Raw genomic sequence first — 22358 nt, 5'->3', positions numbered from 1 at the left:
TACGATCTGGGTTCTTTCAAGTCCTAAAAGTCACACTCAACGGCGCCCCCCCCCCCCCCCCCCCACCCCGCCGTTGTTACATGTTGTATATCTTGAAAGTCCCGTACATACATACATACAGATAGACAGACAGGTACGATCGTGAGATGCTAGGGTTTTACGATCTGGGTTCTTTCAAGTCCTAAAAGTCACGCCGTCATCAAGATTAATAATCCGTGGTTCTGTTTCTTTGCGTGTGTGTGTGTGTGTGACTGATTTGGCATGACTGGAGTCTTCATCGCTGACCGTTTTTTGCTTCGGAAAAACAAGACTTCGCCTGATCCACACACTTTTTGCACTCACAAGGGCTTCTGTCACTCTCGCAAACAATAACCCTCTGCTCGGTTTTTTTTACCGTGTGCACACGCGCGTGGGACGTGGACCACCACCGGCGGGGTCGAGGTATTAGCAACACCTTTACAATACAACGAAGGATACCGGAGATTCCGGATGGAGTCTTACCTCCTCCCCCCCCCCTCCCCCTTGTTTCTAAATTCTAATGTACCCTGTATCGAGATTTCCTAGCTTTGTTGCCGACCGTCAGGTGAGTTTATGGGTGAGTTTGTCTTGTCGTTCATGTCAAGTTCAACTCAACTCATCTACTCGGGGGAGAGGCGGCATCTCTCTCTTTCTGTCTCGGGTGCACCGCCTACACCCCCATCTTTTGAGATACATATTTCTGTAATTGACCTGACGTGCAGATTGACATTTCAAACAATGTCTGGCCAGACGAAGAGTTCCGAGAAAATCAGGTGCGTTCAGCCACCCCTCCCCGATCGGGGGAATGCCTTAACCCTTCCTTGCAAGGATTCATTCACAAGTCTGTTTGCGAGTACGAGAAACATGCTTGAGCGATGCATGGTCCTTTTATTTTCTCTCCTTTCTTCGGTTGTTCAAAAAAGACTTGGTCGTGATTACTATTGCCATCTTAGTTGTTACCATCGAGGGGATGTTTTGGATCTTGATTTGAGCATTCCATTCCATTCCGTTCCGTTCCATCAATACAACAATTTTCATCAAATGTAAAAATCCAGTCATGTCCTTCAAACCCCCCAAAAAGAGTGTGCCAATTAGGTAGGTAGCATGGGGGGTTTGTTTGTCATGTCCTTGCTGTGTTGCCGTCAAAATCCAATTTTCGTGGTCCTATTCTTCTCTATCTCTCTCTCTCTCTCTCTCTCTCTTCCTCTCGTAGAAAGCTCAAGCTATTGTACAAATATCTCATTCATCTCTCAAAACAAAAACTCCTATCACCTTGACCCAGTGGTTTTTCCCTGGGTATCATCAATATATTAAGGCATATCAAAACAAAAAGAAAAGTCCTCCAGCATCATCAACAACATTAAACACATCAGGGGAGACATCCCATTTAGCCACAATTAAACAAGGACTGCTCAATAACGCCCAAGGTAAAGCAACGCTTTCACGTTCGACAACACGAGATAAAAATGATGTCTCGACGTGAGTGTGTGAAAAGAAAAATCAGTCCAGTAGACGTGATACGTCCATCCGAGTATCCTTTGCCGTAAAAGTACCTCTGGCAGATCCAGCCGTAGAATCTTCTCTCGATGGACTCGACCTCGGCCTGTGTAAAGAGTAGTGTGGTGCAGGTTCCAGAGCTGGCAAGAGCGGCGCCGCCGCTTGATACGCTGCTGCTGCTGCTCCCAAATGTCCCTGATCTTGTTTGTATTCTGCTACTGCTGCTCGGTCAGATCCGACGCCGCCATCGTGATGGTAACTTCCCCTGCTGTACGGTCGCTGCTGCTGCATCTCGGACCACAATTGTACCGGCAACGTGTTCGAGGACTGCATTCCAGGTCGAGGCGAAGGGATGGTTTTGGGCGAGATCGAACAATTGGACTGGTTGTCCGACACCAGAGACGGTGCTTGTTGACAGTTTGAGGAAGTATGAGAAACATCCGTCGCTGCCGGAGATAGGATGGGTGGTTCGAGATGGGTGAGAGGCGGTAGGTGGTGCCAGTCGGTCCGAGGTATTGACGGAGCTGGAGGGCAGGACTGAAATCTAGGCAGGGAAGGTGCGAAAGTCGTTCCTTGGTGATGGGACGGGTGAGGCAGAAGAATGCTCTTCGGTACATTGGTGTGAGGAGGGGAGTTTGGTGAGTGTAGGGGATGAGCCAGCGGTCGCTGGATGCGAATTTGAGCTGAATGGAAAAGCCGATCCTGTTCCTGCCTTTGCGATTCATAGTTGCTCCCCAACTCATACATGTAAGGTCGTTCTTCGTAAGACGTGGTCGGTGGCTCTCGAGGGTATCGGGCTCGGTGGTATATATTTGTCGAAGCGACGCCATGTTGCCTTAGGTAGATTTGCCTCGGAGAACCTGAAGCTGGGATAGGATGAGTGCGATAACCGACACCAGATGTGCTGCTGCTGCCGCCGCCGCCGCCACCGCCCGGGTGAACCGAATGTCTTTTGCGTCGATTCATACTGCCGTTCCACCAGTTCTTGACCGCATTGTCACTTCGATTCCCCAGCCGCCGAGCGATTTCAGCCCATCGTTTGCCCAGATCTCTCACCAGCCCTTCGATGAGTTCTCCCTCCTGCGCAGAGATCGGTTCGTGGTTCAGACTGGGTTTCAGGTTCTGGTGATATCGTTCTCTGCACTGTTTGGGAGATCGATGTTGCATGTGCTGAGAAATTCGTACCCAGTTGTTTGGTCCCTGAGTTTTCACAAGTCGCAGGAGCGTGGCATCCTCCTCGGGTAGCCAAGGCCCACGTCGACTTGATGGAGACATTTGGCCAGAGTTATGCGACAGTCGCATACAAGACGGTGCCTTGGGATAGAATTGGGTGGAACGAGGTCGAGATTTCGAGTCGAGTCGTGTGGACGTCTTCCTCCACTGGGAAAAAGAAAATCGGTATGTCGAATGTTACGGAGTATCTGTCAATAAGATGGAAAGAAAGAAGCCCGGGCGGAATGTTGAACATTCAGCAGATCATCATCGACGATGCATTTGCGTCCCTTGACTGCCAGTTGCGTTATCTTCGCTAGCGACTTTGTCAAAGAACACCTGCACTTGACAACAGAAGGTGACGCTATTCACATTTCAGGTAAGTTGGAAAGGTCAGGTAAATGCCCTCTGGAGAAGCTTTCAGATTGCCGCCAGCAAACAGGTGGGTTGACACGGGTAGATCGAACGAGGCTAAGCCAACAGAGTAGAAGTGGTGACAGAAGGGTGTCCTAGATTAAATCCCTGGTAGCCCAGTTTCCGGGACGGCCTGCGGAATGATGACTGGTGCTACTGCGTTCGAGCTGAGCTGAAAAGGCATGAGATCAATAAAGGACACACGGGCCGGGCGTTTCCAAAAAGAAAAGGGTGGTGAGATGGTTATGGATATGTAGCCAAGTGTACGTACAAGTGGGTGCGGTATTGAAGTCAAGAGGCCCAGGGAGGGAGGCGCTGGAAGTACGAGCTAGCATTGGGCCATCGAAAAAGCCTCTTGAAGGTCATGGACGTCCACTTTAGGAAAATTTGGCTGCATCCTTAGGTATATGCCTGAGCAAGGTGCAGGCCTGATCTTCTTCCCGCCCATGCCACCCTGGCTCAGGGTTTATTAGCGCTTCGTCATCAATAACGACGACAGGAGTTGAAGGCTGCTTGAGGACGAACCTCTTGGGTCTATTTCCTGCACGACCCACGGAAGATGAATGAGGCTTCGTCGTCGGATAGAACAAGTCGTAGAAGCGAGCAACAACGGGCCTCAAAGGCGTAGGGGTCTCCGGTAGAAGTGATCTGCCTTCTAGCAATTTCGTCGTGGACTCTCTCACCCTGACGACTAGACTACACTGAGGACGGTGTTCTGCGTAAAAGACCAACTAAACAATCATCCTCGCAAGTTTCGGCTCCATCGAGTGGCTCCACTGGATCGATCTATGGACATGGGTTGCCCCAGTCCAGATGACCATAAAGTTAGAGCCAGAAGGGTACCAAAGGGAAGGTTTCCTGACAAATTTATTACCCTTGTGCGGAACGGAGCTCCAAGGCAAGCTTCATGGGCGACTGGTACCGCCTGTTACAGAGTTGTTCAATTTGATGCTTTCCTGGGAGCTTTGGGCATGATCGCCCCCCTTTCCTGCAGTAGAGTTAACTGTGGCTGCGAGGGCTTCGCTTGCCATCGACCTTGCTAGACGACAAGAGCATGCTTCCGCGGCCATATTTCTTGATATTAATTTGATCACACATCGCCGATCTTTCTGCCTTGAGAGAGGGGGCCTTCTCTGAAAGGCACACATGATCCATCTTTGTCTGAAGAAAAGGGTTGTGATCCGACGCAGAAGACGACTGCTAGAGACGAGTGCAAGCGAATTCTCTCGACAATTTAGGTGCTAGTGTGCCTTGGTACCTTCGTAGTAGGTACCTCGCTCGCCAGTGTGGACAGGGGTCCTCTTTTTTCACGTCAAAGGGTGGGTGAACCAGATTGCGAATAACTGCGGGCTAGAGCCGGAGCGTTTCGACCGTTGAAAAGTCCCTTGCGGACAATCGGGAGGGGCTGACCACATCGCTAGTTGCAGTTGATCATTGGCGGGGCCTTTGGAGAGGAGGCCGTGGTCAAAAGATTGCGATCGAAGCCGGATCTCACGCCAGTGTGACCCAAACACATACGAAGGCGCGGACTGAGACGGCTAGTGCAACCGCAAGTGGACGCTTTGGGAGTGAGACAGAACGCCACAGCCATGTCCATGCCTCAAACAAGCTGAATCGTGGTCAGGACGGGATATGCCTTGCTCATCACTCGCTGCGTCTCCACATCCGCGCGGTTGGTATTGACTCAAAAAAATATACTGGATTTTGGCGACCTTTGGGTGCAAGGCAGATCATCATCCCGACAAATGTATTATTGGGATCTTTTCCTGGCACTTGACCGGGGCTGTTGGTGTGCTGATTCAGGGAAACTATTTGGGCGGCACACCATCACCAACAGCATTGATGGTAATTAATGACGTCTAGAAAGCATTTCCAGGCGAACGATGGAGGCGTGACGCCCCCTCCTGACCTGTGTGGTCTAGCATCTTGTTGACCAAAAGAGCTTCGCCTTCTGCGGGTTCTCCGGGGGCTCGTTCCAAGCTAGAGAGTCGCGGAGGGCAGAGCTCTGCGGCATACTGTACAGACCTCTATCCACCTTGGGAAAAGGGGTTGAGCATTATTACGGAGTCACCCTAGTGATGAAACCGTGCCGAAGCCGATGATTCTTTCGAGACATCGTGGCAAGAGGAGCCTAAAATCTGTAGATGATGGACTGGAGATATTGACGTCGACCTAGAACCCCGTCTCTTTGAAACTGAATTTTCGTCATGCGGACTTTCACTTTCTGCAGGAAGTGACTTCCTCCTTAGCGGCCCAGCATCGACAGGGGTAACTATTGGGTGGGCACTAGCTGGCAAGTGCTGGGGGATTCAATGCTGCAGGAATAGTGCGTGTCACAGCCCAAGTGAGGCCTGTGTAACCAATCTCTGCTACGAGAAGCCGTGTGCTTGTGACAAGGATGCGCGGTCGGCGCTTTACGGTAACACTGGCAGGGGCCCAATCGCGAGCACGGGCTTACTTACCCTCAATCACAGACCTTTGCAACCATGTCACCGGGAATGCCTATCTTGCAGCTTGCAGCTGTGGTTGGACAACGCATCGCTGACAGGACGCGAGTACGAGCCGCCCCAAGCGAATGAACAGGGGCGCGACCGGGGATACGAGGTAGGAAAATAGCCACCCCAAAGCCCGAAGTTCCAAGTGCTCAACTAGTAAGGATCAAGTAACAGGTAGGTAAATGTGGAGATCGGATAAGGAGAGAGATGAGCTTGTCCTGCATCTGTCGCGATAATAGTTGATTGATTGTATATGGCTCGTTGCTGAGCCAACATATAAACCATGTCGCAGATCGCTGGCTATATCAGGTCTTCTACGAGTACTAGTGAAGAAGAAATATCTTCAGGAGACACCAGCCAAGAGAGATGAGAACGGAGAACGACAAGAACAAGAACAAGAACAAGAACAACCAAGGTCCACCGGAGAACGAAGTACCCTGTTCCTAGTATCTTGGACTCGTACTCGCACTAATACCACCTCCTTGCTGTATCGACTGCTCCTCTCGGGGCCGCTCATTCAGCTTTTGATTCGTCCCTTTCCCTGTGTCAAAAAACGAAGATTACCTCGTGCTGCAGTAAGGGCGGTAGGTATTACGCACACCCACCTCTGCATTACGCAACAAGGCTACCTTACCCAGGTACTGTACTGTAATCGACAAAGTACAAATAGGTCAAGAGACATTCTTAAGGACAGTGAGAATGAGGAGCACCGAGACACTAACAAGGATAAGAATTGACGATTAAATTATTAGTCTCTCAGTCGTGACCCTTTTCTATACTCCCGTATAGCGAATGGCAATTTGGGGGTAACTCCAGCCTTGGGCGTAATACCTATCGTCGCAGTAAGCCGTGTCGGGTTTCCTTTCAGAGCGCTGTGGTCGTCGGTCGGTGGTCTTGTCTCAAACAGCAGCAAACAGCAACTTCGACCGCAGCAGTCTTGCCAAAGATCCGCGTCCTGGTTCCCATAAGGCATGTCAACCATCACCAGCAATCATGTCCTCGTCAATTTAATCTCAATATGCCACGCGGTGTAAATAAACAGGATGATGTTGGACCGGTCGGCGCGGACTCAGCAGTCTGAGCACCAGATCTACAACGGCGGAAGATCATGGGCTTGACTAGAGCTGAAAGGAGGTAAGGATTGCACGGAGCTTGATTAATTCTCGTTGAACCATGACCCTGTTCACCCTCGGATTGTCTTGACAAATTTGACAGCTGACAGCTTGACGTGGGCCTGGCCGAATAAATTAAGACCTGTTCCATGGGTACCGCAGATGATGTAACAAGACCAGTCCTCGCATCGAAACATAAAACCTAGTGGAGGCGGTGCATCACACCTTTTCGGCGTCAAAATCGATATTACTGATGTCCACCGAGACAAGGCGCTTGAATAGCCCTGGAAGCTCATCCTAGGGGACCGCGAGACGCAGACTTGATCTATCTGACAGCACATCTTTGGGAGAGACGTGTTCTGCATAGGCTCTTAGTCCAACATGTTGGAAGATCTAACGCCAATGACAAAGGGCGAATCTTTCTGACTAACCACGTTCGATTCTCCTGAAAGAGCCGATTTGGATCCCCTGCAGCTTGTACACTGTGCTGGGTGCATAACGGCAGGGCGGCTCTGGTCAATACCTCCTTGCAAGCAGCCGGAAAGCTAACCTTCCCGGTGGCCGTACATCTTCAACATTCATATCTTGCTCACATTCGTCGGGTCGTTGGCAAGTGTCCACTTGACATTGGATGTCTTGAGACAAGCTGGCCTTCAGTGATGGGCATGATAAGGTCTGTCCGCCCTAGAAGGCATGGTCCTGTCCCATTATATGTGAGCGGGCTAGGACTAATCAGCACGCCCCCATTGCCTTTGTGTTTCCAGATAAGATCGACAGACCAGCTTGTGCATTAGTGCAGGCCAACACTGCTGATGATGATCCTGTACGTCAGGTATTGCCGCCCAGCCGGTGTTGCAAGCTCGCCTATTCGTCACCCTTTGGATGAAACAGCTACGAACCCGGTCAAGCATCATGACCACGACTGTCATATATTGTTGTTTTGAATTTTCCTGTAACCCCACACGGTAAGAGAGCAATTCGAGAGCAGTGTTGGATGCGAGCAGGACGGACTTCAGGCTACGGTAACGAAGCCTCTTTTAGTACCACGGGTTGCCGTCACTTCCGTGTCCAGCCATGTTGACTCGTCGACATAGTCGGTTTCTCCCAACTCCCTGACCCGGCGACCCATCACTCGCAGTCCGGCAAGGTTAAATCCAAGATCATGCTTCTGCTTTTGAAGTGTTTGCCGAAGTCTATCTCGTGTCTCTTCGAGGGCCTCCCGTAGGGCTTGGCTACTGACAATGTGCTTTTGATGAGTCTTGAGCATGAAGAACAGGATTCTGCATGTCAAAGGAATGTTTCGTCCTTCCTTGGCCCAAAGACCTAGGAAGGTGAACAGAGCAGGAAGCTGTGAAAGTGACAAGACCAAAAGCGCATCCTGCAATGAGGCAGCAGGTACTTTCTGAAAGGTGTTCAGGACGTAGGTAGATGCAGAGATGTTGTTGTTGGCCAGGAAAACAGCATCTCGTGGTGGTGGTGCTGTTTTGGGATTGCCTCGTTTCGCTTGCTCGTACTGCTGCATGATCTTGAGATCTTCAAAGCCTACCTCCAGTGCCTCTGCGATCTTCTCTCCAGCCATAAGAGTTTGAGCAGTCTGCTTGCCAGCTGCGGTCGCTTCGACCCCTTCCATATCAGCGTCCGCCTGCTGCTCATCTTTCTCAAGGGAGGTGAGGAGGGTGTTCTCGTATAACTCTTCGAGCTCCTTTTCCCTTTCTTCTTCCAAAAAGATCTGCTCGTCTGTCTGCTGCCAGATTCTGATACTCTTGTCATGGCTGGCGCTGACCAAAAATTCTCCAGAATGCGCTATCGCCATTGCCCAAATCTCGCCCTTATGGCCATCGAGCTTTTGAATTTGCTCGAACTTGTCTGCATCGTAGTACTTCATTGTCTTGTCTTTCGATGCGGAGAAGAAGTGGTGGCCGTTACCATCGTTGTTGTTGGGAACAAAGAGAACGGACAGAATGCTGTCCTGGTGTGCGAAGAAAGCCTTGTGACAATCACCAAAATCCAATCCCCATACTCGAACATTTTTGTCGGCACTAGAAGTGACGATGAGTTTACTGTCATAGCTGATATCCATGCTCAATACAGGTAGTTTATGCCCATATAATGTCAAGAACAGCTTGAGACTGTCCACGAAGAATACCTTGACCGTGTTGTCCAGAGTACTGACAGCCAGGAGTCGCTCATCTGGCGAAAAGCATACACTGAGAATATCGTCGGCCACCTTCAGCGTTCGAGAATGCACCAGGGTCAACCTTGCATTCTTGCGGTTCGTTCCCAAAATCTCTTCTTGGACTACTTTGAACTGCCAGAATTTGGCACTTTTGTCTGCGGATCCTGTGACAAGCGACTTGCCATCGGGGCTGACTTGTAAGGACCAGATGTCGCGCTCGTGGGCATTGATAGTGTCGAGTAAATTCGAGGCAGCGATATCGAAGATCTCCAGCGTGCCCTCTCGTGTCCCAACTACAACAATTTTGTCCCCGGGCATGAAAGCCATACAGAGAGCATAGCCACAATCGAGAGTGCGGAGACAACTCTGGGTCCTGGTGTTCCATATTTTCAGGCTGCCATGCGAAGCCGTTGCAAGCATTCGATCATCAGAACTCAGTGCCACGCAGCGGACATCTGAGCGATGACCAGGCATGTCCACCGAAAGTGTCCGGCTATAATCAGGCGCTTCCTGCGACTTTTTGTCAGATCCGGTGATGTCGAAGAGCTCAAGTTGATTATTCGAAGTGGAAACAAGTATCCTGATGGCCCTCCCGTGTAGATGATTCCAGTCCATCGATCTGACTTTTCCACCCGTCCGTACGAGAACATACGGAACAAATATGTCTGAAATCGCAACAGTCGACATATCTTCAACGTCTTCCTTGCTATCTGCCACATCGATGCCAGATTCAGCATCTGCTGTTGTTCCCGTCTTTTCCTTCCTCCTCTTACGTTTTCGTACCAGGGTCTTGCGTATCTCATTCTCTGAGCGAATGCGGAACAGTTCGATGGCTTTTTCGGAGCCATGAATAGCGATGAGGTCTTTCTGAGGGTGGAAGTTGACAGCCACTGGACGATCGCGGCCCTGTCTATAAATTGCACCACGTTCATGCAGTATCTTCAGTTGCTCTTGTCCCTGAGCACCCACCTCGTGTGTCAATGCGGACTCATTGATTGCCCACACTTTGAGCTCTCCATCATTGCCAGCCGTTATGCATCCCTCTCCATCCCTCATGAGACCCATGGCCCAGCATTCCCCATTTGTTTGTGTGACATGCGTTTCAATGCAGTGCTGCGTCGAAAGATCCCAGACCTTGATCAGGGCATCTTTACTGGTGGATAAGAGGAAGCTGTCTGAGTCATCGTCATCTTCTGGGTCGCCACCGGGCGTTGTACGTGACAAGAAAACAATCGCAGTAATTTGATCTTTGTGGCCTCGTAAACGGTACAATCCGACTTCAGCAACTAGGTCCCAGAGGATGATATCCGTATCTCTTGAGCCGCTTGCTAGTCGAACTCCAGATTTGTCAAATTTCAGCTGTGTGACTGCAGTCTTGTGTCCGTTGAATGTAATGATCGCCGTCGCCGTCCGAGAGTCCCAGATTCGAATCTTGCCGTCATCGTAACCAACTGCAAAGACATCCGGATCAGTGTCGCTCCGACAAATGACAGTGACCACCGCAGTGTTGTCTTCAACAGTCCATAATCCAACTCTTTCTGATTTCTTTACATCCCATACTAAAACATCTTCGTTCGCACCAACGTATGCTAGACCTGCACCACCTCGTGCTGTCGAGTCGTCGCCGCCCGACGGATCCCAGACAACATTGGCGGAGGCTGTACAGATCTGGCCGAAGGTCTTGCTGTGCTCAAATTTTCTGTTGAAGTGAATTAGCCTTTGATATCATCATCCCGGGACAAACACTCACAAATATGACTTGACCATTGCGCAGTACACCTTGTCGCAAATTCTGAGGCATCACCGTAACTTTTTTTTCGGACTTTATCCGCATGCAGACCAAACAAAAATGCCAAGTGAAAATCAGCCTCGTCATTCTGTGGGGCAAGGCTGAGAGTTACGACCACACGTCTGACTTGCCCGCAGTTGTTGGATCCTCACACCAACCACTTGCAGGCTACGACATTGACCGCATACAATTACACGCAGCTTCAAGTATATGTTCCAGCGGCCTTTAAGCCCAATTCTGTAACTTTCTCACGATAACCGTCGTACCTGTGCAGCACAACGCACGATGCTCCTTCTCGACTACCAGAATGTCCTGCTTCAATCCATCCTGACTGAGCGCTTCTCGGGAGCACCGCCTCAGTCCATAGACCAAGTCGTGTCTGACTTCGACGGTGTCACATTCCACATCTCCACTCCTACTTCGAAGTCCCAAATTTTGATCTCTCTCGCCATCAAGTGCTTCCGAGAACTCGTCCAGTATGGAGCAGAAGCTGTCCTCCAGCGAGAATATGGGAATTACATTACCCAAACCGAAGCGGGGTATGATTTCAGCATTTTGATTGATCTGGACAATTTGCCGGCCACACCTGAAGAGAGAGAAGAGCTCGTCCGTCGAATCAGTCTGCTCAAGCGGAACGTTATGGCGGCGCCATTTGAAAAGGCATTCGATGAGTTCGCCCGGCTTTCCGAGGAGGCCGCCAAGTACACGTCCGAATCAGCACCACAAGGTGTACGAGAAGGGGGAGAGGTCTCGGCTATTCATTATCGTGAAGAGGAGGCTATCTACATCAAAGCCAGCCACGACCGGGTGACAGTCATCTTCTCGACACTCTTCATCGATGCAGTCGATAGAATCTTTGCAAAGGTTTTCTTACAAGAGTTCGTTGATGCAAGAAGGAGAGCCATCCAGAACGCGCCACAGGTGCTATTCCGAAGCGATCCCCCGCTTGAGCTGCAAGGGCTGAAGGGTGTTGGAAAGACCGGCGAGAAAGGTGAACTAGGATTCATCACATTTGGTAGGTTCGGTTTCGACTCATATCATGTCTTCCGACTAATCCTCGACAGTGTTGTTTCCCCGACATCTCACTCGTCAAAGACGAGAAGATGTCATCTCGCATATCCAGACGTTCCGTGATTACTTCCACTATCATATTAAAGCCTCCAAAGCATACATCCATTCCAGAATGCGGCGTAGGACCGCAGACTTTCTGCAAGGTTTGTCATGTTTTTTGCCTGTGTTCAAGAAATCGATGCTAATGGTTTCCAGTCCTTAACCGTGCTAGACCCGAGACTGAAGAACGAGAGAGGAAAACTGCGAGCGGCAGAACATTCAGAGTGCAGGGCTGAGTGCTGTGGCTTGGGAACTATGATCGACGACACGACGACACCTGACATGCGCGATTACGAAAGATTTGCTCGGCCATGCTGGCTCTTGTTGGACTTTGTACAGGGACACTTGGCGGCTACTTGCGTTGCCTCAGCAGTTGGCATCCTAGGCGAACGTCCGAGTATCAGCCGAGACTATTCAGCGCCCCTAAGAGGATCTGGGCTACCATGTAGTACTCGTATACCTGCATCTGTCTGGCGGGTCAGCTGGTCCTTTGACGAGACACCCCAAATAGAACATCCCACAGTGCCTTCCTTTCCTCCCCCATAAACACTTATTTGCCTCGGGACAATGAGTTTGCAGATCAGAACAACCTTTCGACTCGGACACGTCACAGCCACTACGTCGAACAGGGCGCAGACACGAGCGCTAAGTACTGCTCTTCTTGGGCGAGGAGTACTGCTGCTCGTCTCTCTCTCGCGCGGTGGGTAGAGGTAGACACAGCGCCAGGAAGAATGGGTTCCTTACTTGATCTATTCTTACGACCAACCAGCAGTAGTAATGCTGCTATAGTACAATTCTGGTATTCCACATCTACAAACTGATGTATGCCCAGCCTTGCAGCGGCACATAGCACCGAAAACGACCAAGTAACTTACGTCAGCCAAGCGCGGAGAGAGGTATGAAGTGGGAAAGGATACAAAGTACTCCATATGTACTCCGTACAGTACAGATACTCAGCATTGGATTGGTATTGCCCACCTACTAAACGAGGTATCTCGTAGACATACGGAGTTACCCATACGAGTATCGCATTATTTGCTGTACATCGAACACAGTCCGTGATGAAGAACGATGGACCTTCGCCAAGGACACACCGGACTCAGCATCTTCTCCAGGCCTGATGAGCACCACGTTGTCCACCCTTGCTCAAATCGAGAATATACTCCGTACCGTTGATGAAATCGGTGGCTATGCTCCAAGGATGGGTGGCTATGCTCCAAGGATGGACGACTATTCTCTTTTCATTACGAGGACGAGCGCTATTCGGATATTCAAATCGTGGGTACACTTGAGAAGAGCAGCCTTGTCCATCAGAAGGTCTAAGCCCCCACAACCACACGATATCCAGATATAGCTGATCGTGCCTTGGAAGACAATGGATACAAGCCCGATTACTTGTGCTCGGCGCCGATATGTGGGTGGCCTAGCTCAAGCGACGTCATTGTCAACAGTGTATAAAGAGAGAAGAAGTGAACGAACCTACCAGGTCTGGACGAATTCGAGCAACCAGTCTCTCCTCGGACAACAAGCGCCACAATGACACCGAAAGGCACACTAGCACTCCTCTTGCTATCTGCTGTCGGCACCCATGCCGCACCACAAGCACCCAAGTCGATACAGTGGAAGCCGTGTCCTGACCTCAACAAGCAAATCTTCGAGGAGATAGGCGTCGAAGGTGCGGCCTTCGACTGCGCAAAGCTCCCCGTCCCGCTTGACTACACAAATCCAGACTCTGAGAAACTCGAGCTTTCTCTATTCAAGCTCAACGCCACCAAACAGCCCTCCCTCGGCACCGTCCTCTACAACCCAGGCGGACCAGGAGGGACGGGCGCTCAAAACCTACCCTACGATGGGCCCAAACACCAAGCCAACATGGGCGGGCAGTTTGACCTTGTCTCCTTCGACCCCCGCGGCACGGGCAAAACGATACCCTTCAACTGCACGCCCGAGGACAACTCGACTCTGACGCGGCGTGCGACCGATAGTCTCGCGCACACCAACCTCACAGAACAGTTCCTCAATGGGGGCTGGGACGACGCCGTGGAGAGGGCCGAGATGTGTCATGCCACGAACAACAAGACGGGTCAATTCATAGGCACTACCTCGGTGGCTCGCGACATGCTCCAGATCGTCGACGCGCTGGGCGAAGACGGCATGCTCCGCTACTACGGCTGGTCCTACGGCTCGGCACTGGGTGAATACTTTGCGGCCATGTTCCCGAACCGCGTGGACCGCATGTTGCTCGACGGCGTCGTGGACCCGAACATCTGGCTGTTGGGCCACCGAGGCAACTTCCTCGTCGACACCGACGCGGCGATCCAAGGCTTCGCGGAGGAGTGCGCCAAGAGCAAGGATGAGTGCGCCATCGTCAACGCCACGGGCGCCACCAACGCATCCCAGATCTTCGAATGGGCCAACGGCTTCTTGGAGCCGCTGGCCCAGAACGCCAGCAAGTCCAAAGACGCCGACGCGGCCGCAGAGGCACTCGTGTACCTCGCATCCATCAAGGCCTACATCTACGGCCAGCTGTACTGGCCCATCAAGTGGCCCGCGCTCGCCGAGACTCTTGTATTGGCAGCCGAGGGCAACTACACCGCGATCCTGGCCTCGTCGAGTACCGACGAGACCTCGTCGTCATCTTCCGCCCCGCCGGGCTACGACCGCGGACAAGACTCGATGGACGGCATCCGGTGCAGCGACGCCGTCTTCCAGGTCGACAAGGCCCGGGACTACCTCCCGCAGATCGAGTACCAGGCGACCGTCAGCCAGAGCTTCTCCGACGTCGTCTACCAGTCCATCTGGCCGTGCGCGGCGTGGAAGCTGCCCAGCAAGGGCCGCTTCGAGGGGCCCTTTGACGCCCGGACGCGCACCCCGATCCTCTTCGTCAACGGCGAGTACGACGTCACGAGCCCCATCCAGGGCGCGTACAACGCGAGCCGGGTGTTCGAGGGGAGCGCCGTCCTCGCCCACTCCGGCTACGGGCACGGCCTGATCGCGAGCCCGTCCAAGTGCGCCGCCAAGTACGTCACGGCGTACTTTGTCAACGGTACCCTGCCTAAGAACGGAACCCGCTGTGAGCCGGACATGAGCCCGTGGGAGGCCGCGAAGGCGAGCGCGGCGGGCGGTGGTGGCTCTGCGTCGCGTCGGTGGTTACAAACGATAAACCACAAAAGGGTATAGCTTAGAAGAATGGAACAGTCAGTCCTAGCTTGCACAAGCGACAGTGGCCGTGTGGTCGATACAGATAGGTAGTTGTATAGTTGTTACCCACGGTGTAAAATATAACATCACAATTGAAAATCGCATGAGCGCCTTGTACGCAAGGGGACACACATTGCCCTTGTCTTGTATTTCTTGCCCTCGGATACTCAGGACCTAATATGTACGGAGTACTACTACCTTGCTCTATACAGTAGTCATGACGCTCGCATTGGCGTACCAATTCAACATTGGATTCTCGCCGTTCCGGACCTGCGTCTCTTCCAGGTATGCCCAACTCTCCAGGAACGACCGGTGCGACGACACCCTCGTCAACTTGCCGGTGATGGCGCGGTAAATGTCCTCCATCATGGCAAAGTCGGTGGGGAAGAAGATGTCAAAGTAGCCCTGGTGCACGTAGGGGGTCGTGACCTGCACGTTGCGTCGCTTGTACCGCGTCTGCACCACGGGGGCGTTTATGCCGGCTACGGCGTCCGGGAGGAAGTCAAAGTCGGACAGGACGAGCCTGTGGGCGGGGAAATATTGGTGCAAAACGTCAAAAAACTGCATCAGTCGCGTGGGGATGTACTCGGGTTTCGTCAGGTTGGGCGCAAACGGCAACGAGTGCCGGAGCCGACGGAGGAGTTTTGGTTGAGAGATGGGCGTGAAAAACGGCGAGCGCGCCGCGACCTCTCGAACTCGTAGGTACCGCAGGGCAACGGGGTCGAGGGTGCGTTCGTAAAACTCGAAAAACTCGCCGTCCTCGTCGATCAGGACACTCCCCTGCAGTGGCGTCTCGGTGTCAGGGTCGTACCGGATCTGGTCGTGCGGGAAATTGTCGACCACCTCGAGCGCGAGGACGAAGCAAGGCGAGTGGATGTACTCGGTCCAGTCGAAGATGGACCGGTGGAGGATCTGCGTCTGCTCGAGGTGGCATTCCGCGTACGGGGATCTGGACAGGTTGGTGAGTTGTATGTCGGCCAGGGATTTTGAGATTTCGACAATCTTGAATTTCGTCCGTTCGTAGACTTCCGGCTCATTTTCAAAGATATAATCGAGAATGTTCCGCATCAGGGTCCCATTGCCTGCACCGAGCTCGTATATGATCAGGTCATGGTAGGGGAAGAGCGTCATCTTGTAGTTCGTCACTAGGTAGCGGGCAATGGCCTCGCCGTAGTACGGGCGGAAGAGTTCGGTGGGCGTGTGCCAGAGCTGGCGGAGCTCGTTGGGTTCGACGCTGTCGAGGGCGTCTTCGAAATCGACGTAGCTTTGGTCGACGAGACGGTTGAACTCGGCACCATCTCGAATCGAAGGGAAGTGGAAAGGTCTGGGTGAGTTGAAGATGGTCGCATGCTTGGAGAAGTATCCGTAATTCGGGTTATATAGACTGTCTGCAGGGATACATTGTCAGCCAAAGCTCGGAGAGAACGACAGAGGTGGAAACTCCTTGTCGGGAGAGATTGCATTTACCTTCGATAAAGTCTCTGGCGTACATTTTCACCCGTCGTGGTCGCTGCGTGCGGTGTTGCAGATCGCGTGCCGTAACTCGAGGGTACTCTTGCAATTGCCGACTCATGTCCTTGGGAAAGGCATCGATCCTTTGCTGCCACGAGCTGCCACCGTCCTTGTCATCTTGCTTTCGACGAACCGAGTATGTTCTGTGCTGCTGAAAGGGCCGAAGCGCAGGCCGACGAGCCGTATTATGAAAATAGAGGCATTGTCGAGAGCGCCGCGCAAAGAGCTGCTGGAATATACGGGTGACGGTCGGGGAATCCATCTAGCTTGTCTCCAGGAGGAGATGCCAGGTCTGTACGCCTACAGCAAGATGGCAACGGCTGCGTAGGAATTCTTTGTGATGTATGAAAGGCGCAGATATTGTTACCACGTCCGGAGATCATGTCGGCGGCCTTTTTGAGCGGCAGCAACAATTGCGGAGTTTGTGAAATACTTCACCGAATATTAACCGAGCATCAGTAATTGATCAAACCTACAAACAGCCACAGCCTCTTTAAATATCATGTTTTCCGATTGACGCCAGGAGGAGTGAGTGATCAGCCATACTTGAGAGACAGCGAGCATGCAATGGTCAAGTCGCGAGCTGTTACTGGGCTTCACCACCGGCATTGCTGTCACTCTCGTTCTTGACCAGGTCCGCAGATATATCACATCTCCATATTTTAGTCGTCAACTTGCTCTCTCTCGATACAGAGCCACGACTGAATCCTCATCGGGGCACACAGGTTCTATAAGACCAGCTGGTTCCGGCATCGAATCTACAATTGGCAACACTCCTCTCATCGTCATTCCGTCGCTCAGCAAAGCAACAGGATGCACCATCTATGCCAAGGCCGAATTCCTCAACGGGGCCGGCAACAGTCCCAAAGACCGTGTGGCTCTCTCTATCATCACGCGCGCCGAGTCTCATGGTCTTCTGACCCCTCACAGCGGCGATACAATCTACGAGGGGACCTCCGGTAGTACGGGAATCTCCCTGGCGACATTGTGCCGAGCTCGTGGCTACCTCGCGCACATATGTATGCCCAGCGACCAGAGTCACGAGAAGAGCAACTTGCTCTTGAAACTAGGTGCCATCGTTGAACGAGTCACGCCTGCACCCATCGTCGATCAAGCTCACTTTGTCAATCGTGCACGCATTCTGGCTGACCAGCACACCGCCGATCCCGCGAGACAGGGACGGGGTTACTTCGCCAACCAATTCGAGACCGAAGCCAACTGGCGTGCACACTACGAGGGCACTGGACCTGAGATTCTCGCGCAGACCGAGAACAAGGTCGACGCCTTTGTTGCGGGTGCTGGCACGGGGGGAACGCTCTCAGGGGTTGCACTGGCGCTAAAGGAGAAACTCGATCACGTCAGGATTGTCCTTGCCGACCCACAAGGCAGTGGCCTATATAACAAGGTACAGCATGGCGTCATGTTTCACAGCCTCGAGCGTGAGGGAACGAGACGGCGCGACCAGGTCGATAGCATCGTGGAGGGCATCGGTCTTACGAGATCTACAGCCAATTTTGAGCAGGGACGAGAACTGATCGATGAAGCGGTGAAGATAACAGACGCCCAAGCGAAGAATATGGCCAGGTGGCTGGTTGAACAGGATGGTATCTTCATCGGAAGTAGCAGTGCAGTGAATTGTAAGTGTACAGATAGTGATGCTAACAACGTGGTATATCTCTAACAAAACATCTTACAGGTGTGGCTGCATTACAAACAGCACTCAAACTGGGACCGGGTCATCGCATCGTAACCATTCTGTGCGACTCCGGTTCAAGACACCTGTCCAAGTTTTGGGCACAGATAGGTGACATTGGAGGTGAAGCACGAACGACCATCGACGATATCCTTCAGGGACGCACTCTGACCTGATTGCCAAATAATTCGTCATCCGAATCTTCGGTCTTGATATACTGATGGTCGAATGCTCCGTGACCTCCAGACCATTCTTCCTCATTCAGAGTACGTGGATGGTCGCCGTTCTGGCGAAGTCTCCTGCGCTCGCGGAACGGTACAAGCCACGACTCTGCCAGTTTGTTGCCAACCTCGGTATTGCTGCGGTCCTTCAGGAATCTCGTAAATGTGCCGAGCTCTTGTAACGGTTTCTGGGACAGGTCGTCCAGAATCTTTAGCTCCTCCTCAGACCACTCTGGGCTTGTGTCTAGCTCGTCATGTCCAGCGGGCGTTCGAAACTTGTCATACAAGTCATTGAGAATTGGGGCGGTCTTGCGCGTTCGCAGGACTTTGCTGCTGGCGATCTCAGCAAACGATACACCAGCACCTTCATGCATCTCGACCATGGTTTTGAAATCACAAAGGCATAGTCTGGCTGTCTTAGGCTTCATATGACTCTTGGATCGATACTTTCTGATATATGTCAAGTCATGAATATCATCAGGATCGGTTCCGGTCTTTTCAGCTTTAGTCACTAGATGAGACCAGTGGCTGAAGACTCCAGCTCGAGAAGAGTATTTCACGCGGCAAAACGAGCAGATGCCTTGTCTCATCAACTCGATATGTTCGTCGTCCTCTCTTCGCTTCCTCGATCTTGGTTTTTCATCCTCGCGCCATTCGGAATCGTCACCACTGTCAGAACCGGCGTTTGCTTCGGGATGACCTAAGTCGTCGCGGAAATCTTCTTGTAAGGGATCCTCAGATACTGCTCTGATGCTTCTTCTAAAACGCATCGTACGCATTTGCTGGGCTGTTCTGCGAGGCTTCGGCGGCTTCCATAAAGATCGGCTGTTCTGTGGCGAGACTGGCTGTTCTGGTTGTGGCGATAAGCGCATAGGCTGTGCTGGTGTATGCGACCGCGAGGTAGATCGCCTGGCTCTCAGCGGGATGATATTGGCAGGTATGCGCCATGCAGGTTCGATATGTGACTCGGCCATATTCCTCGTCGTTTGTACAATTTCCAAGACTTCATTCCCAATCTCCGGGCCAAACTTTTCCATGATATCTACCTCGTCAATTTCACGATAATCCTGTGGCATCTCTGTCGAAGACCGAGTAGTAGTTCTGGGGCCGAAATGCTCTTGTGGCTCTTGGACCTCAAAAAGAGAATCTGGACTGTCTGATCGTAGGGTATTTTGTACCTCGAAGAGCGAATCGCAGTCAGAAGCACTGCCTTGAGATCGAGCAGCAGTACTACTCCTGAATGAGTTATGTCGACCCTCGGAAGTCGATACCTGTTGCACGGGAGCAAAGAGCTCATCATCACTGTTCAAGTCGACATCGTTTTGGTCTTGGAATTGGTCTTCATCACAGTCTTCGTCGTTTTCGTCCTCCTCTTGATCTTCGTTGGGTTCGGCGGCATTTTCGGCAATCTCTTCGATGCTCTGCATAACTTCGTCTGCACCCTCATTGTTGAAATATGAATCGGTCGTGTCTTCCGCCTCGGTCATTGCCCTCAGAAGTGAACTGCCCTTGTCTCCAATATCGGTCTCGTCCCTAAGCCCTTGCAGATGGCCATTGTCTACCTCAACTTCTCCGGTCCACAAATTGATCTCGTCGCCGAAGCCTTCAAAGTTGTGAGAATATTTCTCGAAGATGGACTCGAACCGAGATTTTAACAGGTTATCATTACGATCGCGCAGTGCGTCAAGGTCTTGGTCGAGAACATCGTCTTCGGATTGATCGGCGAACATGGACAGGCGGGGTCTTTTGCGGATGGGTTCTTCCATTTTGGCGACGGTCAGGCTTCATCGATCGGGTGTGCGTACGCCAGGGTGCTCAATACGCAAGAAACGGAGGATCAAGGGGATTAAGACTTTTCGTACGGTACAGGAGTGCGTGGTTGATGGTGATGGAGGGGACATTAACCGTCCCTCAGCTAGCCGCGCATTAATTGAATTCCGGGGGCGCGTCGTTACTCCAGAAGCGCGTCCCTCTTTAGGCCCAATTACATATTGTTGAGTGCGTCATTTGCGCTTCACCTGTCAATGAATACAGGCTCAAGTACGGAGTACCTCAGTCTACACTCACTCACTTACTCTCATCACAAGCCACGTACCTTGGTGAGCCTCAGATCGGTTGACCACCTACAAATACCCTTCGATTTCCATGGTTCTATATTCTCTACGCCATGTGAACTCTCATACCATCCACAATGTCGCCCAATTCGACGTTGTATTGCCAAAAGTGCCGCCAACCTCTTGATCCAGACACCACCGTCGAAGATCTCAATCCTGCCTCATTCGATGTGCTGGTTGGTAAGTCATTCCAGTTGTTCGCTAATCTTTTCAATCACTGACTGTTTCCCTGCTTCCTCAGCATCTACAGGTAGAGCGCAGCAATCTACCAATACTCGGCCGCATTTGAACTACCCTCAAGAACGGAAGGCCCTCTACGATCGAGTCTCAAGTCAAACCAACCCTCCTGTATATAAACGGTCCATTCCGGCTCCTCAAGATGCATCTACTGCGGATCTTCGTTCTGCCTCGGGTCAGGGTCCTCGCTCAGGCGCACCTGACATGTCCTTCATTGAGATAACCCAATCGCAAGCCATTTTACCGGAAAGAGATTCACTCAACGCTGTCAAAACGAGCCCTAAAGGCCCAAAAGACGGCGACAAAGAAAAGGGCGGAAAGAAAGACCCCATGTCTGGAGAGATTGAGAAAGCTCAGGTGCTTTACGAAATCCTGTCATCTCGTTCTGATATCGACCATCCAATCTGCGCAGAATGTGCCGCCTTGCTCCTGGCCTCCTTCAATGCTCGTCTAGCAAGCGCCAACCGGGAAAGAGATTCCTATGCCTCCTTTCTGAAGTCCATCCAACAGACAGCCTCTGCCACACAGGTCACTAGTCAAGCGAAGACCGCTAAAGCTTCTAAAGATGCTCAGAATGCCCTCGAATCGACCTTCGGACACTTAAAGCTCACCGAAGACCAGTCGGAAGCCGTTGAGAAAGAGATCGGGGATTTGGAAGAGGAAACAGAGCAGGCAGATCGAGAAGAACAAGCATATTGGACAGCCCGAAATGCCATAGACGACAGATTACATGAGACTACCATCCGACTGTTCTCCTTGCAAGAAAAATATGCCCACGATCGTCAGCAGCTGGAGCGATTGCAACGAACCAATGTCTACAACGACACTTTCTGCATCAGTCATGACGGCTCGTTTGGGACAATCAACGGACTTCGACTGGGTCGTCTACCGGGCCAAAACGTGGACTGGGCTGAAATCAATGCTGCATGGGGTCAAGCGATCCTCCTCCTGGCAACTGTGGCTGAACGGCTCAAATTCTCGTTTCAAGGTTATCGTCTCAAGCCTCAAGGCAGCACATCCCGCATTGAGAAGCTGGAATATCCTCAACAATCGCCTAACGTGAGCCGGCAAAGTGTTCAAGATCGTGGCTCGCACCAAGCTACGGGAATATCTGAACCTAAAATCACGATACTCGACCTCTTCAGCAGTGGTGACATGGCGATTGGGAGGCTTCTAAATCACCGGCGCTTCGATAACGGCATGGTGGCCTTTCTGGACTGCATAGATCAGCTTGCGAAATATGTTCAACGCACATCAAAGGTCGATCTGACAACTAAAACCAACACTTCCCGGAATGCGAGCGCCCGAACACCCAAAGCAAACACAATTCTACCATATGAAATCCAAGATGACCGAATCGGGAATGTCTCTATCAAGCTAGGTGTTGGTTTTCACCAAGATGAAAACTTCACTAAGGCCTGTAAATATGCATTGACATGCTGCAAATACCTCCTCGCTTATGTGAGCAACTTGGAAGTTCAGGGACTGACTAAATGACCAACCGAAGAACCGGATAGTGGTGGTCTACCAATGATATCCAATCGAGATCAGTCAAAC

The 22358-nt window shown here is 51.8% G+C and overlaps 8 protein-coding genes across 8 annotated transcripts; 4 read left to right on the top strand and 4 right to left on the bottom strand.

The window, feature by feature from the left end:
* Positions 1-1112: 1112 nt before the first annotated feature.
* PV06_00365 (uncharacterized protein) lies at positions 1113-3072 on the bottom strand. Its single transcript, XM_016400859.1, has one exon. The coding sequence runs from the start codon at positions 2815-2817 to the stop codon at positions 1519-1521; it is 1299 nt and encodes a 432-aa protein (XP_016267912.1). The 5' UTR covers positions 2818-3072; the 3' UTR covers positions 1113-1518.
* Positions 3073-6538: 3466 nt separating this feature from the next.
* PV06_00364 (uncharacterized protein) lies at positions 6539-10707 on the bottom strand. Its single transcript, XM_016400858.1, has 2 exons — positions 10675-10707; positions 6539-10623 (listed from the first exon to the last, which is right to left on the bottom strand). Exons 1-2 carry the CDS (start codon positions 10689-10691, stop codon positions 7761-7763), a joined length of 2880 nt encoding a protein of 959 aa, XP_016267911.1. The 5' UTR covers positions 10692-10707; the 3' UTR covers positions 6539-7760.
* A 171-nt stretch (positions 10708-10878) lies between these two features.
* Positions 10879-12570, top strand: PV06_00363 (uncharacterized protein). The gene is made up of 3 exons (XM_016400857.1): positions 10879-11728; positions 11778-11927; positions 11980-12570. Exons 1-3 carry the CDS (start codon positions 10999-11001, stop codon positions 12057-12059), a joined length of 960 nt encoding a protein of 319 aa, XP_016267910.1. The 5' UTR covers positions 10879-10998; the 3' UTR covers positions 12060-12570.
* Positions 12571-13359: 789 nt separating this feature from the next.
* On the top strand, positions 13360-15003 carry PV06_00362 (uncharacterized protein; the record flags this gene model as incomplete). Its single annotated transcript, XM_016400856.1, has 1 exon — positions 13360-15003. One exon carries the CDS (start codon positions 13360-13362, stop codon positions 15001-15003), a length of 1644 nt encoding a protein of 547 aa, XP_016267909.1.
* Positions 15004-15097: 94 nt separating this feature from the next.
* On the bottom strand, positions 15098-16883 carry PV06_00361 (uncharacterized protein). The gene is made up of 2 exons (XM_016400855.1): positions 16492-16883; positions 15098-16412 (listed from the first exon to the last, which is right to left on the bottom strand). The coding sequence occupies exons 1-2, from the start codon at positions 16796-16798 to the stop codon at positions 15229-15231; spliced, it is 1491 nt and encodes a 496-aa protein (XP_016267908.1). The 5' UTR covers positions 16799-16883; the 3' UTR covers positions 15098-15228.
* A 172-nt stretch (positions 16884-17055) lies between these two features.
* PV06_00360 (uncharacterized protein) lies at positions 17056-18958 on the top strand. The gene is made up of 2 exons (XM_016400854.1): positions 17056-18173; positions 18233-18958. Exons 1-2 carry the CDS (start codon positions 17099-17101, stop codon positions 18403-18405), a joined length of 1248 nt encoding a protein of 415 aa, XP_016267907.1. The 5' UTR covers positions 17056-17098; the 3' UTR covers positions 18406-18958.
* On the bottom strand, positions 18162-20335 carry PV06_00359 (uncharacterized protein). The gene has a single exon (XM_016400853.1). The coding sequence runs from the start codon at positions 20214-20216 to the stop codon at positions 18384-18386; it is 1833 nt and encodes a 610-aa protein (XP_016267906.1). The 5' UTR covers positions 20217-20335; the 3' UTR covers positions 18162-18383.
* A 306-nt stretch (positions 20336-20641) lies between these two features.
* On the top strand, positions 20642-22298 carry PV06_00358 (uncharacterized protein; the record flags this gene model as incomplete). Its single annotated transcript, XM_016400852.1, has 2 exons — positions 20642-20744; positions 20815-22298. 2 exons carry the CDS (start codon positions 20642-20644, stop codon positions 22296-22298), a joined length of 1587 nt encoding a protein of 528 aa, XP_016267905.1.
* Between the last annotated feature and the right edge of the window lie 60 nt (positions 22299-22358).

Source organism: Exophiala oligosperma, assembly GCF_000835515.1.
Source record: "Exophiala oligosperma strain CBS 72588 unplaced genomic scaffold supercont1.1, whole genome shotgun sequence".
NCBI classification, from domain to species: domain Eukaryota; kingdom Fungi; phylum Ascomycota; class Eurotiomycetes; order Chaetothyriales; family Herpotrichiellaceae; genus Exophiala; species Exophiala oligosperma.
Note: the sequence above shows the minus strand (reverse complement) of the source record. Positions and strands in the feature narration are given on the sequence as shown.

Bases quoted from the DNA above. Each gene is read 5' to 3' on its own strand.
- PV06_00360 (XM_016400854.1), top strand. From the start codon at position 17,099: ATGCAATGGTCAAGTCGCGAGCTGTTACTGGGCTTCACCACCGGCATT. The intron at 18,174-18,232 runs GTAAGTGTACAG...AACATCTTACAG, and splicing joins AAGTAGCAGTGCAGTGAATT to GTGTGGCTGCATTACAAACA.
- PV06_00359 (XM_016400853.1), bottom strand. From the start codon at position 20,216: ATGGAAGAACCCATCCGCAAAAGACCCCGCCTGTCCATGTTCGCCGAT.
- PV06_00361 (XM_016400855.1), bottom strand. From the start codon at position 16,798: ATGGATTCCCCGACCGTCACCCGTATATTCCAGCAGCTCTTTGCGCGG. The intron at 16,413-16,491 runs GTAAATGCAATC...GTATCCCTGCAG, and splicing joins CGCCAGAGACTTTATCGAAG to ACAGTCTATATAACCCGAAT.
- PV06_00365 (XM_016400859.1), bottom strand. From the start codon at position 2,817: ATGCGACTGTCGCATAACTCTGGCCAAATGTCTCCATCAAGTCGACGT.
- PV06_00363 (XM_016400857.1), top strand. From the start codon at position 10,999: ATGCTCCTTCTCGACTACCAGAATGTCCTGCTTCAATCCATCCTGACT. The intron at 11,729-11,777 runs GTAGGTTCGGTT...AATCCTCGACAG, and splicing joins ACTAGGATTCATCACATTTG to TGTTGTTTCCCCGACATCTC. The intron at 11,928-11,979 runs GTTTGTCATGTT...AATGGTTTCCAG, and splicing joins GACCGCAGACTTTCTGCAAG to TCCTTAACCGTGCTAGACCC.